General features: G+C 40.9%; 1 protein-coding gene across 3 annotated transcripts; it reads right to left on the reverse strand.

Annotated features, from left to right (window-relative positions):
- Positions 1-20,061, reverse strand: GINM1 (glycosylated integral membrane protein 1). Of its 3 annotated transcripts, none has more exons than XM_075146184.1 (8): positions 19,797-20,061; positions 10,556-10,615; positions 10,282-10,378; positions 7,213-7,364; positions 5,097-5,253; positions 4,232-4,362; positions 2,615-2,778; positions 1-897 (listed from the first exon to the last, which is right to left on the reverse strand). In XM_075146184.1, the coding sequence occupies exons 1-8, from the start codon at positions 19,887-19,889 to the stop codon at positions 789-791; spliced, it is 963 nt and encodes a 320-aa protein (XP_075002285.1). In that variant the 5' UTR covers positions 19,890-20,061; the 3' UTR covers positions 1-788. The 3 variants fall into 3 exon arrangements, with proteins under 3 accessions (XP_075002285.1, XP_075002286.1, XP_075002287.1); XM_075146185.1 differs by lacking the exon at positions 19,797-20,061 and adding an exon at positions 14,905-16,172; XM_075146186.1 differs by lacking the exon at positions 1-897 and adding an exon at positions 921-1,967 and having other exon boundaries at positions 19,797-19,956.

Below are 20,061 nucleotides of genomic sequence, written 5' to 3' on the forward strand. Positions count from 1 at the left end.
TAATAAACAATTTACATGTTTATTTGAAAAATGTTAACAGTACAAATCAGCATGGGCAGACTGGGCCTACTTAGCAATAGTAAGCCAGTACTTTTGTAAAATTTTCTTTTTTCTTTTGAGACTTTACATAGTACTGCTGTCACAGATACAAAAAGCACATCGTTTACAAGTGCTAACAATTTTGGAAGGGGCCATAAAAGTGTAAAGTGCTTGAAATATAAATCTGCCTTTTTAATTTTTGTTTTGCATACATAAAATGTCAAATTACTTGAGTAACACAAGGGTTTGGTAGTGATATTTTCCTTGCAAGGCACACTCAACCCTAAGAGACCTGAAACCAGGTTGGGCAGCTTTGTTTAGGCTTGCAGGCACAGCTAATGTTTGTGATACTCCTTTGTCCTTTTCTGAAGAATGCTATCTGGAGACTTCAGGACACCCTGAATTTCATCATCTCGCTATTCAGGATAGCTGACCTGGTTTATCTATGGGCGTGAAGGCAGCCAGCATCCTGTCTGAGGTGTGGAAAAGTGACTTCACAGAAGTTAAAACCAATGGTAGCCCTCAGGGTGGAAAGCTGTTTTATTTTGAAGCTTCTGAAAAGGCTGCATGTTTACAGAGAGGCACAGGGAAGTCAGCTTTGGGCCTCAGCCTGAGCGTCCCTTTACCAATTAATCAACTGACTTAGTTTTCTTAGTAGGAAACAAACAAGGTATTAAGATCAAGTGCCAAATTTCAGGTCAACTAAAAATTTGTTTTTAAAAAACAGTAACTCCAAAGTAAACACAGTATTAAGTACATGCTTTCTCTTCTAAATTATTTTTCCTGTCTGGGAGATCTGAAGGCAAGCTGATAGTAATCACAGGTACAAAGCTGACTTGATCCAGGAGAAGGATGCCTCTGAAAGGTAAGATTACCGGCATTAGAAAGTGATGCACAAAACAATTTTGTGTTTTAAAAATTAGATTTATTTTTAAACTCCCCAAACTTAGCTTAAATCAATGCATCAAGTAAGTATTACCCTCATAATACCTCTTTTATGAAGTTAGAATGAAAACTGGATGGAAAGCTGGTTCCAAAATTACTAGCTGTGGTTTCAGAGGGGTCGCTTCGCCCAGTTTCTACATCTGAAATACCAGCAGAGTAGGCTCTATATGCTCAATTTCATAGTAGCCTAAAACTGTCTGCCATCAGGAGCTACTTTGCCAGGCCTCTTGTACCTAATTCTCACATCTGCAACTGTGTTATTCACCAAATGAGACCTTCTACTCATTCTTGCTGGTTTGGAATTAAACCTTTACCACTTTTTACAGGACCACTTTACACAGGTAGCAAGAAAATGACTATGTGGTTTTTGGTTTTTTGGGTTTTGGTTTTTGTGGCGTTTTTTTTGTTTGTGTTTTTAAAGGAGGGGAGGACCATCCTTCAGTGTTACAATTTCTTGAAATGCTCTGACAAGCCATGCACAAGCCCCACGTTCTCCAATTGGAAGAGAAATTACTGCAGGCTGGTTCCTCTGCTCTGGACTGACCTCTACCATGGACAGGCCATCAGACACTTTGCTGAACAGTTTATGGGGATTAGAATTTTCTTCCTAGTTCTTCTTAGTTCAGAGTTTCACACATGGCAGTGTTAAGCTACTTACTGCTGTGGGGGGTGCAAAGTGTTTCTTCACTTTTTCTGCTCTAACAAGTTAGTTACAAGAAGTACTCCAAACTGACGGCATGCTTTGTGAAATGTCAGGGGGAAGCACGCTCTCTTTTGTCACTGTAGTTTCCAACTTTCCTCATCTTCCAACCCTCCATTTTTCTAGCTCTGTCAGAAGGACTAAGGCCACTCACACTCCTGGGTGGATACATAAATTAACCGCACTCAGGGCCATTCAGAAGCCCAGCTGGTCAGTTGCATCTGAAGACATCGGCTGTGTTTGTTGTGGGTGATGAGACATGCTACACTGTCAGTCACTTCTCCTGAAAGAATGTATGGTTCCAAGCGTGAGGTCTTCCAGAACTGACTTGGGTTGCTTTAAAATGCACATTCTATCTACCCTGATTTCTTAGCTGCAGTTACTAATTCATCTTTCCACCCCTTGTTCTGAGAGCTTACTTCTCTGAAAAATATTAGTGTTGCTGGTAATACACCAACTGAGTGAATAAAGCCATCTGCAGTCAATCAATCAACTTTATGACCTTTTGCCACCAATGGTAGCACCAATCGCTATGGCTTGTAAGCTGCCTACATAGGTAGCTCCTCCTTGGAGAATTCCCATACAAATTTGCAAAGCCAAATTTGAGGCCTTTCATAACTACTTAATAACTCCAACACAGTAGGAATATGAAAAGATTTAGAGTTGTTGGAATTATTTAGCTCTAGCTTCTACCCTCCTCTCTTGGAGGGTATGGTTATGGTGTCTCATGTTAATGATGTCTCACAATGTAGTCCCATGTTTGTCTGAAATGCCTAGGTGTCAAAAGGTCACTTGGAATGGAAAGTTACTGGCAGCCTTTTCACTGAATTGTTGCCATCATCTTCCTACAGAATAGGGCTGCTTCTTGAAAGACTTTTTTAGTTAATGTTTTGCTTTCATCAGAGAAAAAAAATAGCAAAAATTACTTACTTGTTTTCACAGGAAGGGAAAATCAGCTTTAAGACTTTGAGAATAAGAGCTGCTCCAACAACTCCAACTACAATGACTTCCATCAGACTAAAGAAGATGGGTAAAGATCGAAACCAGAACCTGCACAACCCTTTTCTCAAGTCTTCCACCCACTGGCACATCACCTGCAACCAAACAGGTAAAAATAAAAAGACAGGTTGCAAAACATAGCGAGTGCAGTTTTTGTAGCTACTGGTGAATCACATTACATGGTGATAGTTCTACTTAAATTTATGTATGCTTAAACATACATAAAAGCAGGATGGAATTGACTGGTGACTCAGACCTCTTTCTTCTACAAAGTTTGGAAGGTTTAGTTCTCTGCTCATCCTAGCAGAGTTCCCTGAAGGGAAAGGCCACTTTGGAAAATAAAGGACACTTCAACAGAGCAGGTGAAGGGAGAGCAATTTTGGCCTAGGCATAGAGAAGCTATGATACCATGGCAGCGTACAGTAGGGAAAGGGTTGCTGACAGCCCAGGAGAGGGGTAGCACCTTCTCTAGCTCATCTGTAACTTTCAGCTTACTATTTTGACCTTCCAGTCTCAGCAGTAGGTTCTAAAGTGTTTCTTTTGGCCAGAGAGGGAGGAGGCCATCAAGCCCATCCCTACCTCATCTGGAACTGAAACTTCTCAAGCTGTTACTGTGTTTCTTACGGCGAGTGAGATCAATGGCCCATCTCCCCGAGGGGTAAGCACTCAAGTCAGAAAATCCTGATGTAATTTAAAGCTAAACAATATTTGCAATTGTTATAAATGCTTAGCTCGGTATAATGTAAATATCACAACTCACTGTCATGAAGTATCTGGGAGGTCAGAACATTGCAGGATTTAGAAACCCATTTGATTCCTACTGGATTAAAAAAAAAAAAAAAAAACCACAAACCAAAAAACCAACAATTTCTCACTGCTAAGGGGTACTTTAGGAAGTGGGGGTTTTTTACGTTTCGTAGAGTATGTCTGTAAAAGTCTGTTTTTCTTAGTGGTTGGCTGTGAGGATTTCTTACACTTTTGTGGAAGTCAGTTACTGTCAGATACCTCACACAACAGAAAATACTGGTCTTTAACAAATGTAAAGCAGCAAAACAGTACTCTGAGAAGTCAATAGGTTAAGTAGGAATGGCAATTCTCTCTTCCAGAAAGGAGTTATTACATACTATGTTGCTTTTTTTTCAAATTAAAAATAAAGGACCAAAGACAAAGGTCTAGGGATGTTATATACCTTCTTACCATCTTTAAATGGATGTTGTGTTTGGTCTTTAAATGAAGAAAACCCACTATCTGAATCCTAACAATGCTGGGATTGTTTGTTTTGTTCTGTAAACATCCACAAAGGAGGAAAACATAATATTTGTATGTGTTTCTGTAGACAATACTAAAAATGGGGAGGGAAGTTTATTCCCTCAAACTGTAATACTGAATAACATTCAGCTCTATCTGCAGCATATTACTACAACTTTTCCTCCTAGAAATGTCACCAAGATGTATGCATTTCATCTCTGGGGATATAGGGAAAAAACCTGCTTCTCCTTTTTAGACCAGTCTTTAAAGGTATATACTAAAAATAAACAACAAAACTACCTTGTAAGAAGATGGAGGTTCTATCCTAAGAGGGGTCTCTGGTAACTTGCCAGGTAATGTCTCTTCATCTACTGTAGTTTCTACTTGCCGGATGAGGTACTGACTGGTAGTTTGCAGTGGATCTTGAATATCTGAAAAAGAAAAGCTAGATTTAGTGAGGGGCTTGCTTTTTATTTGACTCTCTATTCAGGAAAACAAAGACATGCTGCACTTCTATACTTATGGTACAGTTCTCACACATTTACAGCAAGAACACAGAAGGCTGACTTTTTTTTTTACTTGAGCAGTGGACTTGGTAAGAAGCAGAAGCAGTGTTACAGTGCAGCCTTTAGCCGTGCCCTTAGCTGTAAATTTCAGCTGTCGACAGATTAAAAGGTGATGAACTAGATCAAAATATTCATCTCCTATGAAATCCTTGAGAGTTTTTGATTAAACAAAACTGAAATAAGATTAAGGCATCAAATAACTTCTCTTGCTTTTAAGTTATTCAAGTTTAATAACATAAAACTATTCTCTGGTTTGGAAGTGACCCAGACGGGTATTTCCTCTCCAGTTTTCTCTTTCATTCTCAGGAAAAAGGGGGAGCTTTAGAGAAACTTCCATTATAGCACTGACAGAAAAATTTATTCCTGTGAGATGTCTGGGTTGCAGAATGTAGAAGAGTTGAATTTAGGTGTTTTTTTTAAAAAAAAAACAAACCAACAAAACCAAAACCCAACCAAAAAACAAACCACATAAAACACTTCCTTGTTAATGAAGAAACTGTTTCACTATGTAAAACACAGGAATAATGATGTTCTTTCACCCTTGTAAAGCAATACATCAACTATGGATAAAAATATCATGTAACAGCTAAGAAAGGTACCTTTTCCTGAGAGATTGGGAAGTGTGAATAACATGTCGTTGTCCCTTGGGATGGAATACAGCATGCTCTCTTTCAAAGGGACAGTGTAGTTTAAATGTCTAAGTACTCTCAGGTCCTTTACTAAAATATCTATTTCTGTTACTTCTTCCTGCTGAACCTACAAGAGATGCAAACATGTTGATATTACTGAGTTTAAAGTAAGAGTGAAGTAGGCTGGCAGAGAAAACCAATACATCATAGAAAACTCCAAGCCATTAAGATTTAGACACAGGGATGTTATAACATGAATTAGCATTCTTTGTTTTTACTTACCATACTTCTATAGACTATACCACATTAGAAAATATGCTGAACAGACTGGGTCTCTCTCTCCTGGCAAAAGCATGTGGTAGTCACTCCATGGGCTTTTAACCAAGTCTTACATAGCTCATTATGATCCTCTTTCAGGGAGGCATTTTAGGGCATGCAAAACTCAAGTATGTAGTGAAAGAGCACTTGCTAACACTGAAAGGTATTGCTGAGGCAAGACTGACACTTCTGCTTTTGCAGTAATGTTGCTTTTTTTCAACAACCGAAAGAGTAGTTTTCTTCCTCCTCTTCTAGTGATGCACTGGACGCATTTCACTTGATAATCACTGCAAGAATCGCTTATATAGAACACATTCAACATAACTCCTAGTAACATCAGTAACTGCATTGTGAGGCCAAGAACTGACAGAAATTGAGTGTTTGTGACCATAATTATAACTGCTACACAGAAATATAACTAACAAAAGAGGAATGGAGCATGTGATACAGTTTCGCTCATGCTTGCAGAGCCATAGGCCAACCAACGGCCTCCTTTTGCTTCGAACATGCGCAGAACAATGCAATGAAATGAGATGCTCGTTACTGTCAGCTGATAACTAATGAGAAAGATGGAAAGCTTTTGACTTAAAGGAACAATTAAGGAAACAGCTTTAGCTTTCTGGTTGTTCTTACCAGGTCCCTATGAAAATCTGAAATGCATTGTGATGCCTAGTTTGAAATTTGAAATACAACACTATTGTGTAACAACTGAACCAAACCAGGATATATTAGCCTCCTAACAGTGGGATAAACACCTCATTAGAAAAGCTTCAAACCTCTCAGTGGATTTTTCATTAACAGAGTAAAATTTTGACATGACGCAGATCCCTGTAAAAAATACTACATGCTGAGCATGCAATTAATTAAGGATCAATGATATCATCATCACTCTCCTTTAAAAAATAAAAGGCAGCAGAGCATAAGCCAGCTTCAAAAGAGCCTGACCACATGTAAGATGCAGACGTGTAGTGAAACAAAAATTTGACACTTTTGCTGGCTTCAGCAGCTGTATCTTCTCTCCAGAACCATTCTGGTTGGAAAAATAACTATACCTTATAGGTCATTTTGAGAACTCAGTTCTGCACATTTCAATCTCAGCTAGAATTATAACCCCTCACATTCACTGGTATTTGTGCAAATACAGTTAGAATTTGGGTGTTTTTTTCTGTTCATCTCAAAATCCATGTTCATTATCAAGATTTTTATTCAAATCAATTAATTCTTTTACATGCAAAATAGTCTAAGGCTAACCTCTCAGGTGGTGTGGGCTTTCACAACAAGCCCACCTTGCCATAAGAGTTTTCTGCTGCAAGCCGTTTCCCATGCTACATGCTTGAAACGCTTTGTTAGCTTGGAATAAACAATGGGGAAAACCTCAGGACTCAGAATAAGCCCGTGCCCCTTTTATTTATTTTGTACATTATTTTGTAAATGAAGTATTGCTTCTGAGTCTGACTTTGCTTGCATAAATGCACATGTTGAAAGAGCACGTGGCGGAGTTAATGATATTCTAACAAGCTTAATGGAAAGTCATCCAACACTTAAAATACGAATAGAAGCATTAAATCTTGAAGTCTCCTCATGAAACACCCCTGCTATTATACAGGCAACTTAGGTTGGTATTACCTTCCTCAGTACTGTGCTAGCTAGCATTAGATTATATACTTTGTGCCCTAACCACCAGCCAGACACATATAAACCTTTTAATCCTTGGTAACTACTTGCCCCTCCTAAATTAAAAACAAGCAGATGCTGGGGTTTTTTTTACCTGTTTTCCATCAATTTCTGTCACTTCTTCCTGAATGACAATCAGCTGCAAATCAGAACTGGATGCCAAAGGCCACTCGTGAACCATGATGCGAACACTGACCGTTCCCAGGCGCTGCTGATCTGGTAAGTTATCCAAGTTTCCGTTCTCCACTGTTAACACATGATGTCAAGGTTTTCAAAGAGAAAACACCCCAACCAGAAAGCAGTATACAACCTTGGGCAAACAGATGCAACTCTGACGTAGATGCCTTTGCACACATAGTATCTGAATAGAAGAGTCATTACAACTACAGAGGACCGCTAGCATCAAGCCAGAGATGCCTGAACAGTTGTACAAAAGTCTGTACTATGCCGATGACCTTAACACCTCCAGTAACTGCTCTTATAAGCAGTAGTAATCGGGGCAACAGGTAAAACAGATGCCATGATTTCTACCAGTGTATCACCAACTCAAACTCGGAGCAGGTCTCATGATACAACACAGCAGACAACACCAGCACTGTATGATCCCCAGACTGAGGGAGCTTGCAAACAGTGTTGCATCCCTGCCTTTGAGGTTTGCAATTAAGCACTCTAAGCAGCACTCTTTGGCTTCACTGTTGCTGCATTCTCATTTTAGTTGTCCAAAGGAGTTCGTAAGAGTAATGGCACAGCCCAGCCAGCCACCTGTGTAAACATCTTGATTCGCACAACCTTCCCCTTCCTCTCAATGCAGAAGCAAACATGCTCTTTTCCACACACGCTGTGTACGCTACTCAAGATGAGCGTCAGTTCCCTCATACATGTTTTCTCTCCCCGCCCACCCCGTTTTCGTATGTGACCGTGACGCCTCAAACTCTCTTCCCACCCAAAAGCTTTCAGCTATTTCAACAATATTCCGCCAGTAATATTTCAGTAATATTCCACAAGTACACAGAGAACTGCCTTTCTACCCTTGGTGTTTTTGCATAGAGTTAGTATCCTTTTCCCAACTACCACGTCTCTACTACAGAGGAGGGCACGCTAGGACTGAAGTGCTGCAGAAGTGCAAGCGTGGAGGTGACAGATCTCTCCAGCAGGCAGACAGCAAGGGACGTGAACCGAGACTGAACGGGCCCCTGCTGCTACGCCACTAGTGCTGTGTGTGCCACTTGCCGTGCGGAGCCTAAGAGGCAAGGGGGGGGAATGTCAGACCAGCGTCTTTCAGTTACACAGTAACAACTCAGTGTGTTCATTACTTTTATGCAGTGACTCCTTTCCTCATAAAGCTATTTTGCTTATTTTAAATATAGAAAAATGCTTTTTGGCATCATTTAGCAATATCTTCCATTGTAAAAATAAGTGGCAGAAGGAGAGAAAACGGTTAGAGAGAAAGAGAAAGGTTCCCTATAGGTGTGAGCACTAACCAGAGCACTAACCTGGTTACTGAATGTCTTCTGACTTACAGCAGCAAACATACATTAAAGGACGAAAGCCTGAAAGATGCCAAGTAGCTGAAGCTCCCGCGGTCCCAACCTTTCATGTGTCGGGCTGCTCAATCCCCATTACATTCAACAGGAGTGAAAGACACTCACACTTCCAAAATTGACATTTGTGGGAACTTCAAGTGGGGACATAGGTGCCAGGCATGATCTGACAACAGTGTCAAGACAATATCATTCAGGAAACTTGGTCTCTAATATTCAAGAAAATGAATATTTGGCTCAAGTTTGGTTTTTACATACATTCAGGAGTATTCTTCCCCTCTGTTAACAGGTAACAAGTATCTCAATATTCCTTCAGCATTTTACAAACATTATCTGAATCTATCATCAAGGATTCAGTAAGTAAATAGTATAAACATTACTTTACAGATAACACAGAGAGGTTCTATGCTGAGAACTCAGACCCAAACACAGGGATAGAGAGTTCCAGGTTCCTAGCTCCGAGGTCAAATCAGTATTTTTCTCAGTGTTTCAGATTCGCGTTCGTAATTATATTCACTGCAAGCTATACAACTATGATTTGGGAAATTAATAGGAACTACAGTAGAGTGCTCAGTATCTCTCAGAATAAGTCAATAAAATCATATCTATTTTTCTGGAGTCAATTATCTTGCACGTGAGTGCCGTTTTGCCATGTTTTTCTATCCTAGGATAGAAAAAACAGAAGCAATATGAACATGACTGTCCCAGAAAGAGAGAAATGAACTACTGCTCTCCCTCTCCAGACAAGAAATCATGTCAAATTAATAATTGATCATGCTTGGGAAGGAAGGGTTCAAGAAACAAGGTCATGGCTCAGAGAAGCAATTTAGAAAAAGCATTAGTACTTTCTAAGTACGTGTCTATAGGGAGAGGATGACCTCAGAAACCAACCTAGAGACTGACTACACTTGATCCATCAAGAGATCATTCTGAACACAACAGAAGCTTAAATCAAATGAGCATAATGGCCCTTGTTTAATTAATTATACAGTATGCCCTGTGTATCGCAAAAAAATCACAGTACTTTCTGGTCTTTCACAAAAGGTGTAGCATTTAATCAGCGGAAAAAATAGCAGTTTCAAGATAATTCAAAGTCATTAACCACTGCAGGACACTAGCAAAACTGCAATACTTGTGCTATAACATCCTATCTGGCAGAAACTTGTTTGTCACAGAAATGAGATAATTAAAAGATCTTCCTAACAATAATTCATACTTTTGTTATTGAATCTCTTTTTGGATATATGCCAATCAATGTAGGGACACAGCCATTAGCAGGGTGGAGTTGCATCCTTCTGTTTACATTGTCTAGCTTGTAGTGCAAAACATTCTTTGGAAAAGATAGGCAGAGCCTGGATTTCTGATTAGACCATTTACATATAAGCATGTGTATGTGACTTGAGAACAAGACAGTAAGATTTTTTCCCACCCATTTTAGTAGCAAAATTATCCCACCTTGGGAAATGATTTGCTTCTACAATGCTCAGGTTTGCAGAGTACGATAACATGTAGTCATTGTAAGCTTTGGTTACTAGATAAGAGGGAAGCCAAATAATCCGGGGGGGGGGGGGGGGGGGGGGCGGGGGAGGTAGGAGGGGCAAAAAAAAAAAGAGCATACTCACATATTACTGTTTGACATGTTATGTGGGCAACCCCGCTTTTCATAGGAAAATCATTTAGATATACCTGTCCATTAACATAGGTGATATTAAAAACAACCTGGAAGAAAGACAGGCAGAATGAGTGTATGGTTCCTGGCCCTATGCTACAATTCTCTTCTCAGAGGAACACACTGCATACTGACTGACGTCAGACAAAACAATATATTTGCATCCACATGCAGACTTCGTTTCACTGCATATTAATTCACTGATTAAATAGAAAAACCGGACAAACCTGTCCTTTGTGAAATTCTCCATTGGTTTTCAACATCATAACATTGACTCTGATCGTTTCCTGGAAAACAACAGTGAGAAGAGATGTAAGTTTCTGAGGAAACACATAAGCCACTGCAGGCCACAGGCAGCTTCCACACGCTGTCCTGACAACAGGACAACGTACAATGAATGACAACGTACAATCCCCAGACCACATTCCCAGGCCTTCTATCCATCAGACAGAAGAAAGAGGAATATGCTTACTTGTTTCATGTAAGGGTAGGGGTTTTTCTTCCTCTCTTTTTAATAAAGAGGATTGATGAGAAAGAATGACAGCTGCATCCCCAAACCAAAAGGTTTTTTTTAAAAAAAGATAAAATAATAATAATCAAGCTAAATTCTCAGGAGAACTTGCTTCACACGGATATAATAGAAAAGAAGTCTTTCGCATTAGCTGAAAAATAATAGACAATACAAGGTAAAAATCAGATTCTCTGTAAATGTTTTTTAAGTGCTCCACTTAGTCTTCAAGGTAAAGTTTAATTTAATACATGTTAGCCTACGCTAAAGAACACTCAGTTTTTTCAGTGTCAGCAGTAATGCTGTTTCTTTTCTCTGGTTATCATTCCCAAATTATGCTACACGGGATACCTCCAAACTCACAGCTAATGGGGATTTGCTTCCTTCTTTCAAACCCTAATTGCTGTAATTTATCGACTCACTCATTCTGTCCTCCCATTTCACCCTTGTAATTTCAGGGGCTCTTTTGCAGATGGGACCTTAAATCTCCCAGGCCTGTCCCTGACAAAACCTACATACAAAAGCCAAACCTCTCTTGGACATAGCCAAAAGTAATGATTGCCACACTGCTCTCCTGAGTCACCTCTTCAAAAATAATGTTAAGCTCCTTATTTGCCTTTTGGGAGCCTGAAATGATTCTAATTGCATTTCATTTTCCTCTGGAAAACTTCTCCATACCTTCAGCATCTTCTTTAGCTCTGTGTTGGAGTCATGGTTTCACAACTAACAGCTGAAAAGTAAATCATGTCTCAATAGAAAGTTGAACTTGCCCAGCATTTAAAACAGATTTTAAAAAATTTAAATACATAAAAAGGCTTTTTGTTTGGGATTTTTATAAAACACTAAATGTTCAGGCAGGAAATACTTGAAATATACAGCACCTAGCACAATATAGTCACAATTCATGAACAGAGAGCTTCTGAAGTGTGACTATAATGTAAAAAAATCCTTAAAACAAAAGGTGTTAATCAGTATACATAGGTAGCCAGGATTACCAAAAACTGAAAAACATCCAAATCTGATTCAGCAAAAGTCTGGCATGATGAGAAGCATGGTTTAAAAATCTAACACAGATAACCTTTTCGTTGGAAATTACTTGTCATTGATGCTTCAGGCGCATTTGTCAAATCAGCAGGAAAACTCTCTGACCACTGAGACCAAAGAGAAATCTCTTTCTCGATGCCCCTTCCAGGAAACAGGTGTTTATACTGACTTTTCTTCAAAACTTAAATCCTAGCTATTCAAAGTAAATGAAAATTACCGATTTACTTAGAGAACTGGGAGCCTATTACTGAAAATATAAACCAGATCAATAATATAATCATAGGATGTAATCTATTCTGTCATCCTGTAACTTCCTCAAACCACTTATTTTCTTCTCAAGATTTAAGAACTCTGTATGTTAAAAAAAAAACCCACCGAACTTTTAGCTCTTTATCTAGCATTCAGAGCTGTACTTCTTTTACACCCTCAAACTGCTTAACAGATTACCAAAACCTTGTGTCATGAATTCCCAGATTTTTCTGTTTTCTGGGAATTCAAAGGGCCCAAAAGATGGATTTTCCAGGCAGTCTTAATATTCCTTCAGCTTTTAAGACTCAAATGAAATTTGAGTTCCTTTACATAGAAAGTATTTTGCAATCTTTTTTCAACATCTACAAAGTGACTCACTGAGATTACAAGAAAAAGGATATGACTGAGAGCCTGTAACTGCTGAAAAAAAGGAAAATCCTCCCGAGGTTTTTTTTTTAAATCAAATGCTTTATTTGAAAATGAAGGGCATGGGGCAAGATAGATGTGCTCAGCAATTGAGTATTAAACGTACAAAGTGAGCTGTATATGTGATGATTAATTTTCTTCACAACAACTGTCAATTCTGTTGACGTAGTATCCGCAAGCACAGTCATGAATTCCAGTACATACTTAAAACTCGCACTTGAAGAGCATATTACATGTTTAAGAAATTAAAATATTACAGCTGATCACCTCCATGCTGTCAAAGTTACAAAAAATAGTTCATAGCTTGCAGACAAATAAAACAGCTTAACTCTGCCACTAAGAGAGACAGTGTCAGATCTCTCTTCTCCTGCACATCATCCTTCCCTTTCGTTTATGCCAAGCCAGTGAGCCAATTTTGCTCATTAAATAGTCAGGAAAACTTTCTCTTTTTTTGACAGACTGTTTTTCTGCCAGTTTGACAAGCAAGGAAGAGCCAGGCAAGCACAAGAGACGCAAGCACGCAGCTGGGAAGAAGGAGCTGGGCTACTTGCTCTCACGGCCACAGGCTGTTGGATTGGCTCTGCTGCACGGTCTGCCTCTCCTCGCAGCATCTCCCTCTGATCAGAGGCAAGGTGATGGGGCATCCTCTGAATGGCACAGGTTCATAAAGCTGCTCAATAACTTAGAACAATGATTACTACTCCCCTACAGTGGCTACACCATGACCCTTGCAATTTTGTCTTCACAAGCAATGGAGAACTCATATTCTTGCCATTCCCATGACCAGTCTGCTCACATCCAGATCCAATAAATTCTCCTACTGATGACTTCCCATGTTCTGTACATCCATTCTCCTGAGTTGTTGTTATGTTCCTTCTTCACTAAGCAGTCTCAAAGACTTGGTGCCAGTCTTGCTAAGAAACATTTCAAATAGATCTCAAAGTTTTGGTGCTAACAAATAATCAGTTTTCAATTGTTCTTCCTCCAAACGCTCTGTATCAGAACAGAAACATCTCAAGGACCAGAGGAACACCAACCTTTCCAGAGTCAGAATCAACTACATTGATGTCTGATTCCTGACAGATGTTAGTTTAACTTATTCTTAAAGCTCTCTGGTGACGTCCAAAAATTTCACACTCTCGTCAACTACTATTTAATGCTCAGCTAGCTTTAACATTAAAAGTTTTCCTAATGTCTAACCTGAAGCTTCCTTGCTGCAATTTATGAACAGGTCGTTCATGACTCTTCACAATATCTTCCCATGGAAAATAACAGTCCTCCAACTCAGCCTTCCTGATTTTATGCTAATGCTCCCAGCTCACGTAACCCTTCCTTGGAGGCGAGTTCCTCACTGCTGTCTTCCCATGGCTTCCCACTGGTCTTCCCATGGCTTCCCACTGGTCCCTCCTGCAGTGCTGCACCCAAAACTCAACGGGTCCTGCTGTGGCCAATCTTCCTGACCCTACACACCCCATACCAAAATCTACATGAGGGCAAGAACCACAAGATGCATGCCAAACACAATGAAAAGCCAGGCAGGAGGGCTGGGGGAAAGAGGAAGGGATTACTGCAAGCAGCTCACAGGAGAGCAGAGTGCCATCCCAGGAGGGAATGGGTGATGCACAGCGTTCCCCCCTGTTGACACAACCCCAGTTGGCACCCCCTTGATATCTACTCATGAATAAGTGCTCAAAAGCCATATGTTGTTAATGCTTGTAAACTGGGAGGGAAACAGACTGGGCAGGCCAATAGCTCTTGTACCATGCTTTCATGATGAAATGCCTGGCCTGACAAGCCATGCTTGCTAAAAAGTGCTCCAGTGATAACTCAAATACCCATCTTTCCAATCCTAGGGGTGAAGACTCACAGATTATGAAACATCCTTTAATTTCAACAGAGAAAATACTTTTTTACATTACCATAATAAAACTCACTATTTAGGGGGAGGTGGGAGAAAAGTGTTTTACAGCTGTGTCTTATGGCTATACACTTCAGTACTAAGAAAAGTAAATAACCCCGCATCACTTATTTTGTGTATCAAAAGCATAGTAAGCCAATCCTGTAGTAACAAGTCACTGAGAGCAGGAGATGGGTCCTCTGCAGTAATCCATAATATTGCACTGTCAAGTTCTGGAGAAACCTGAACTGTGAGTCTAAAACTTGTTTGTATAACTTACAATACACTTTTCAGTATTAACACTATCATGAAAGTTCACATAAATTTCAGACAGCCCTGTAATTTAAAAGGTCCTGAATTCACTGGAATATTTCAGAAAGCTGGACTTTGACAGAGTCAGAATCAAAGCAGCAATTCAGGTCCCTAGGAATCAGGTTGTGCTTTCAGCTTACCATTGACACCCGTTCCATCATTCACAGCACCTTATCCCTTCCTGTGCTGGTGAACGCCTTCACGCAAAACTCTCCAATTCACACTAAAAATGGTCCCATCATTCTTAATGCTTTTATAGGATGTAGATGTCTCTCCTGAGTTTTCCTATGATTTCTCATCACTGTTTTAGTGCTCCAGCAGTGATATTTACAGTGGTAATGGCCACAGTACCCGTAAAGAGGACAGCACTTATACCACAAATGTATGTCATTCTGTTCTAGGACAGCTAGGCAACAGCAGTAACAGTGTGGCAACACACATTACAGTGAACTAGTCAATTTTCGTGGACTTGGATCAATAGAGATAAGCAGGTAGTGATCATTTTCTAATCCTTTCTCTTTCACCATGTGCTGCAACAGAACGCAGGAGTGTTAACTGGGGCAGTGTAATCGCAGTAGTAGCGGAAGAGCAAGATGGGGAAAAGATGGCAGCAAAGAATATAAAGCAGCTGGCCTAAGTTAAAAGGGAATATTCATTAATTCTTAAAGATTGCCCATACCAATGCCACACAAATCTACAGAGGACATTTCACCTAATCTTAGCCTTTTATGAAAAATGCCGCCCAAGACAAAGGTGTTGGGTCTAGTCACGCCAGGACTTCAAACAGATCTGATTACAGAATCAAGCAAAAACTTCTTCCACAGGCAGTGGGTACCTGATGGGGTGCACCGTGCAGTTCCTCCCAGTACAGGGTAACTGCTAAGTCCTACACAACTGCATTAGTCACATAAACCCCATCTAGATTCAGCCGCTAGCAGCCAACCCACTTAAAGCACAGCTGTTTTCTACTGAGGCTCTCCGAACAAGGCTCCTTCTGCACTAGAAGGCCTGTGGGAAGTGGGACAGGCAGCACTAGGAACAGATGGTATAGTGCCTTGCAAGATGGCCAGCTGTACAGAGACTTGGAAGACAGACAATCCCCTTGCAGCAATTACACAGGCACTATTGGGATATCCTGTTTGCGATAGGAAAATATAAAGTCCAACGAAGGCTGCCAAACAGATAAGAAATAGACAAAATGAATAACTTGTTTCTGAATTTGAAAAGAAATTATGGGGAAAAGGTGTTCAAACAAACAAAACTACAACCCAAACTCATACCCTTTGAGTCTGGCACTCACATGGACAACTGGCTCCAAATAGTGTTAACTGTATATTTGCAATCCAGGGCTCTGTGATCTATCCTTCTCATAATTCTTTCATCAGACTCAAAACAGAGCTATGCTGTAGGATGAGTCTTAACTGCAATCAGGCATAACTGAGTTAAGAAATAATCATGGTACAAGTTTGACATGACAAGTTTGCAAGACAATAATCAGTCCCTCACATTTTACAAAATTTTAGTACAAACCTTCTGCAATAAGGTTTGGCATTATTAAACTGCATTAAAATATTTAGGATAAGATAACGAAATCCAGTATTTGCTTAAGTAACTAAAGCTGAACTATCTTTGTTAATACAAAAATCTAACATGATGCTTTTCCTTTCCTCTTCTTTTCTGAACAAGCACGCTTACATTCCTTCCTTGCTTTGCGATGATTCTTAGTGTAATATCGCTTATCCTTTCCTTTGCCCTACATATGTTGCTAGAATTAATCGCCTTTGCTTTCTCCCTATTAAATCAACTCATACTATGAATATTTTATCAGGAGTTTTAAAGGTGAATACTTAGTCTCACATCACCAGGACATGGTTGCATCATACTGCTTTAATTTAATCAAATATACATGGGAAGATGATGTCAGATCTTTTAAGCATAAGGTTCAGAACATGCACCAGGCTGTCAATAGAGAAACTGGCATAAAGCAATGAAAGAAACATTTCAGCATGTCACTATTGACAAGTTTCTTTTTTGATTAAAATACATTACACCCACTCAAATGGTTGATGTATTGAAGATTACTTTCTTCTGTTGTGAAATAATCCATCCACAAAGAGGTTTCTTGCAACCAATAAATAATCTGAAAACAATATTTTTCAGGCAACTAAACTAAAAAAAAAAAAAAGTCTGGTAGGCAAGTAAACCATTTAGAAAGAACACTGATAAACCTAAATTATCAAGAGGCAAACAGAGTAAGCAAACAACACGCATTAGCATTCAGCCCACTGTGCTTTTGGCCAGCTCCTATCAGCACATTAAAAAAATACTCTAAACCACAAAACCTAATTCTTGACCTTGCACCAGAAAAACACATTACTTTAACGTGAAGGTTGGTTGTCTTGTTGCATCATTCCTTGCCTTTTTTTTTTTTTTTTAAACTTTGTCTAGTATCAATCAATCTGTAATACAGTTTTGCTCATCCAAATTTCAGGAGGAGAAAGAAAAATCAAAACACACATGCTAATGTTTAAAAAAAACAAAAGGTCCAGATTTCAAAACAGCTTCTTTAAGAAATGACAAGTATTGCACAACAACGGAGGCGTTCACATTCCGGAGCTGAAAAAAAGCGTTTCAACCTCACAAAACATTATTCCAATGTTTCAAGGTTTTTCCTCAGTCCTTCCATTATGGTTTCTGTAACATCACGGCCATCAGCTTGGAGGTAAACTTTAATACCATGTATAAGAACTACAAAATGTGAAGCTATCAGTAGTATGCTGCCAGCGGGCTCACAGAATTGTAGAGGGCACAGTCCAAAGAAAAGCTGAACGTGTTGATGCTGCCTGCTCCCAACCAGTCTGCACTCCCAAGCCATGCTGAGGAAAGACCACAATTATTCTGACCCCATCGCCCATTGTCGTTAAGCTCGTGGCTTCTGAAGCCAACCTGACAGCGCAGCATTCCCGCTCTGCCTATTCCCGCTGCCTAGGCACTTCCGTTCCTATCAGGCCACCATAAACCAGCTCATGCTCAAAACCCAGCAATTCTTCTACTCAAAACTTTCTCAAGATGCGTTGTTCCTTCTACATCAAAAATGATCCTGGATGTACAAAAAGAAATAGTGCAGGAGGAAACACAAGTTTTTATTTTTTTAAATTTGAGGTTTGAAAAGAAAAAATACTTTAGTAAAAACGTCTATGTTCCCCTTTTGACTCTTAAAAGAGCTTTTCTGCATATACTTATGCCACCACACCAATATAAAGCTAAAAAAGTGCAGAAGCTTCCAACTAGCAAAAACTGAGCTGACAGACCACCTAAGTAGTACAGCACAAATGGACAAACTCAACCCCACAAACAGCACAGCTATGCCCGTAAGGTATTACACCCCAGTTACTAAGTCAAGCCTTACTAGCACTCTAAAACATACCTATTCTATTTCTGACCCCAGGCTGGCTTCCACAGGACCCACTGGCACTCCGCACCATGCTCACTCACGCTTTCAGATCCAAAGATAGCATGCGCAGATGTGCCTCCACATCTTGTACAATTGCCAGCTGTGACAAACAACTTTAATGCTATTAAGTTGAAGTTTTGGTGTGGAAGTGCGATAGCTTCTAGGGAGAAGGTAAGCAAGAGCATAAGTCTATATTCCATTGTCACTTCATGTGTTTTCTGGCAAACTCAAGCTAGCGCTCCCTTTCTCAGAGGGATAAGCAAAGTACCTGAGGACTGAGCCCTCCCTGCTCTCTTTAGAGCACCTGATTTCAAGCACAGATGCACTTTTATAGGTGTCTGAAGATCTAGATGCCCATTTTGAAATCAGAGCTAAGCAGATCTCTCTTCAAATGTTCACAGAGAGAAGCAGAAACCAGGAAGTAAGCCCAGGAATCCTGCTTTGCAGCACAGGATGTGCCAGTGCAGGGCCTCCATCAGGCTTTCTTGGAAAGGTTTTACTTAAATGAAAAAAAAAAAACTGTGGAGGAAAAAAGCAATAATAAATTTACTGCCAAGACAGCAACTTCACATTGGCTAGACAAGTGACTACAAACCCAAGACAGCTCTTCCCTCTTTGCGATCTCACACTTTGGAGATCAAGATTATAACAATCGGAGGATGTATTTAGTCATGATTCAAGTACAGATAGAAGTACGCAGTTCTCTTCTGTAATTCTAGAGGTTAAAGCTCACCAGTGCCACATCACATCTTTTTATTCCCACTGAGATCTCCTAAGTAGTAGCTAAAAAACTCCTTCCACTCTTTAAAAAGCCACCAAATATAATTTAAAACTAATCTTACCAAGGTATAGCACAGGTACTGGAACGGAAAAGCAGACAGCACGATGCCCCGTAATATACCAATACATGGAAAACCTTTTCTTGGTTCAATTCAAGAGTACACAAATCTCTAGGAGCAAACATGGACCTAATGCACCATATACTTCTATAGCACTGAACCATCAAGATGTGGGTAGACAAGCATAAAAATACAATATAAATACATCTACATGGCATAGAAGTAACTTCCTCCCCCCTCAACCTGTCAGATATTTATTTCAGCATATCAAATCCTATATAAATGAATGATTAAAGGGAGTGGGAAACACTGCATGCACAGCAACCGAGTTTGTGGTCGATGCATAAATTTTCCTTTTGTACCATTTTTGTACATTTTAGACCGAAATGTACTTGAGCAGCAGGACAAGCACTGTCAGTGGGGGTAACGGACCTTAGGCTGCCAAGCGCTACACGCGGAAAACAACCCTCGTACCCGGCCGGCACACCGCCCTTCGGTGCCACCGGCTTCGCCCGCTGTCTCCAGCCGCGCCAGCGGCGCCCGCCAGCGATGCCGCCCGGCCGGCCGCGCCAGCCTGCGGCCGAGGCAACCACGGCCGCCCCGCCGCCGCTGCGGCCAGGAGACGCCCGCGCCGCCGCCCAGCGCCCCGGCGGGGTCCGGCTCACCCCTCGGAGGCAGAGGGACAGGGGCTGGGACTGGCCCCGCCGCGCCCCGGCCCCAGCCCCGGCCCCGTCGGTACCTGGCCCAGCTGCAGCGGCGCGGCCGGGCCCAGCAGCCCGGCAGCCAGCGACAGCAGCAGCAGCAGCTCTTGCCGTCCCAGCGCCGCCTCCATCTTGCGACCCGGGAATTAAAACAAAGTGAAACATCAACAAGCAGCGGCAGCAGCGGCGGCGGCGGCAGGGGCGGGGGCGGGGCGGGGCCGGGCCGGGCCGGGAGGCAACGGGGGAGGCGGCGGGAGGGGGCCGGGCCGCGGCGCGCCGCGCCAGGCCAGGCCGCCTCTTTCC

This window comes from Calonectris borealis, chromosome 3, assembly GCF_964195595.1.
Source record: "Calonectris borealis chromosome 3, bCalBor7.hap1.2, whole genome shotgun sequence".
Taxonomy (NCBI): Eukaryota; Metazoa; Chordata; class Aves; order Procellariiformes; family Procellariidae; genus Calonectris; species Calonectris borealis.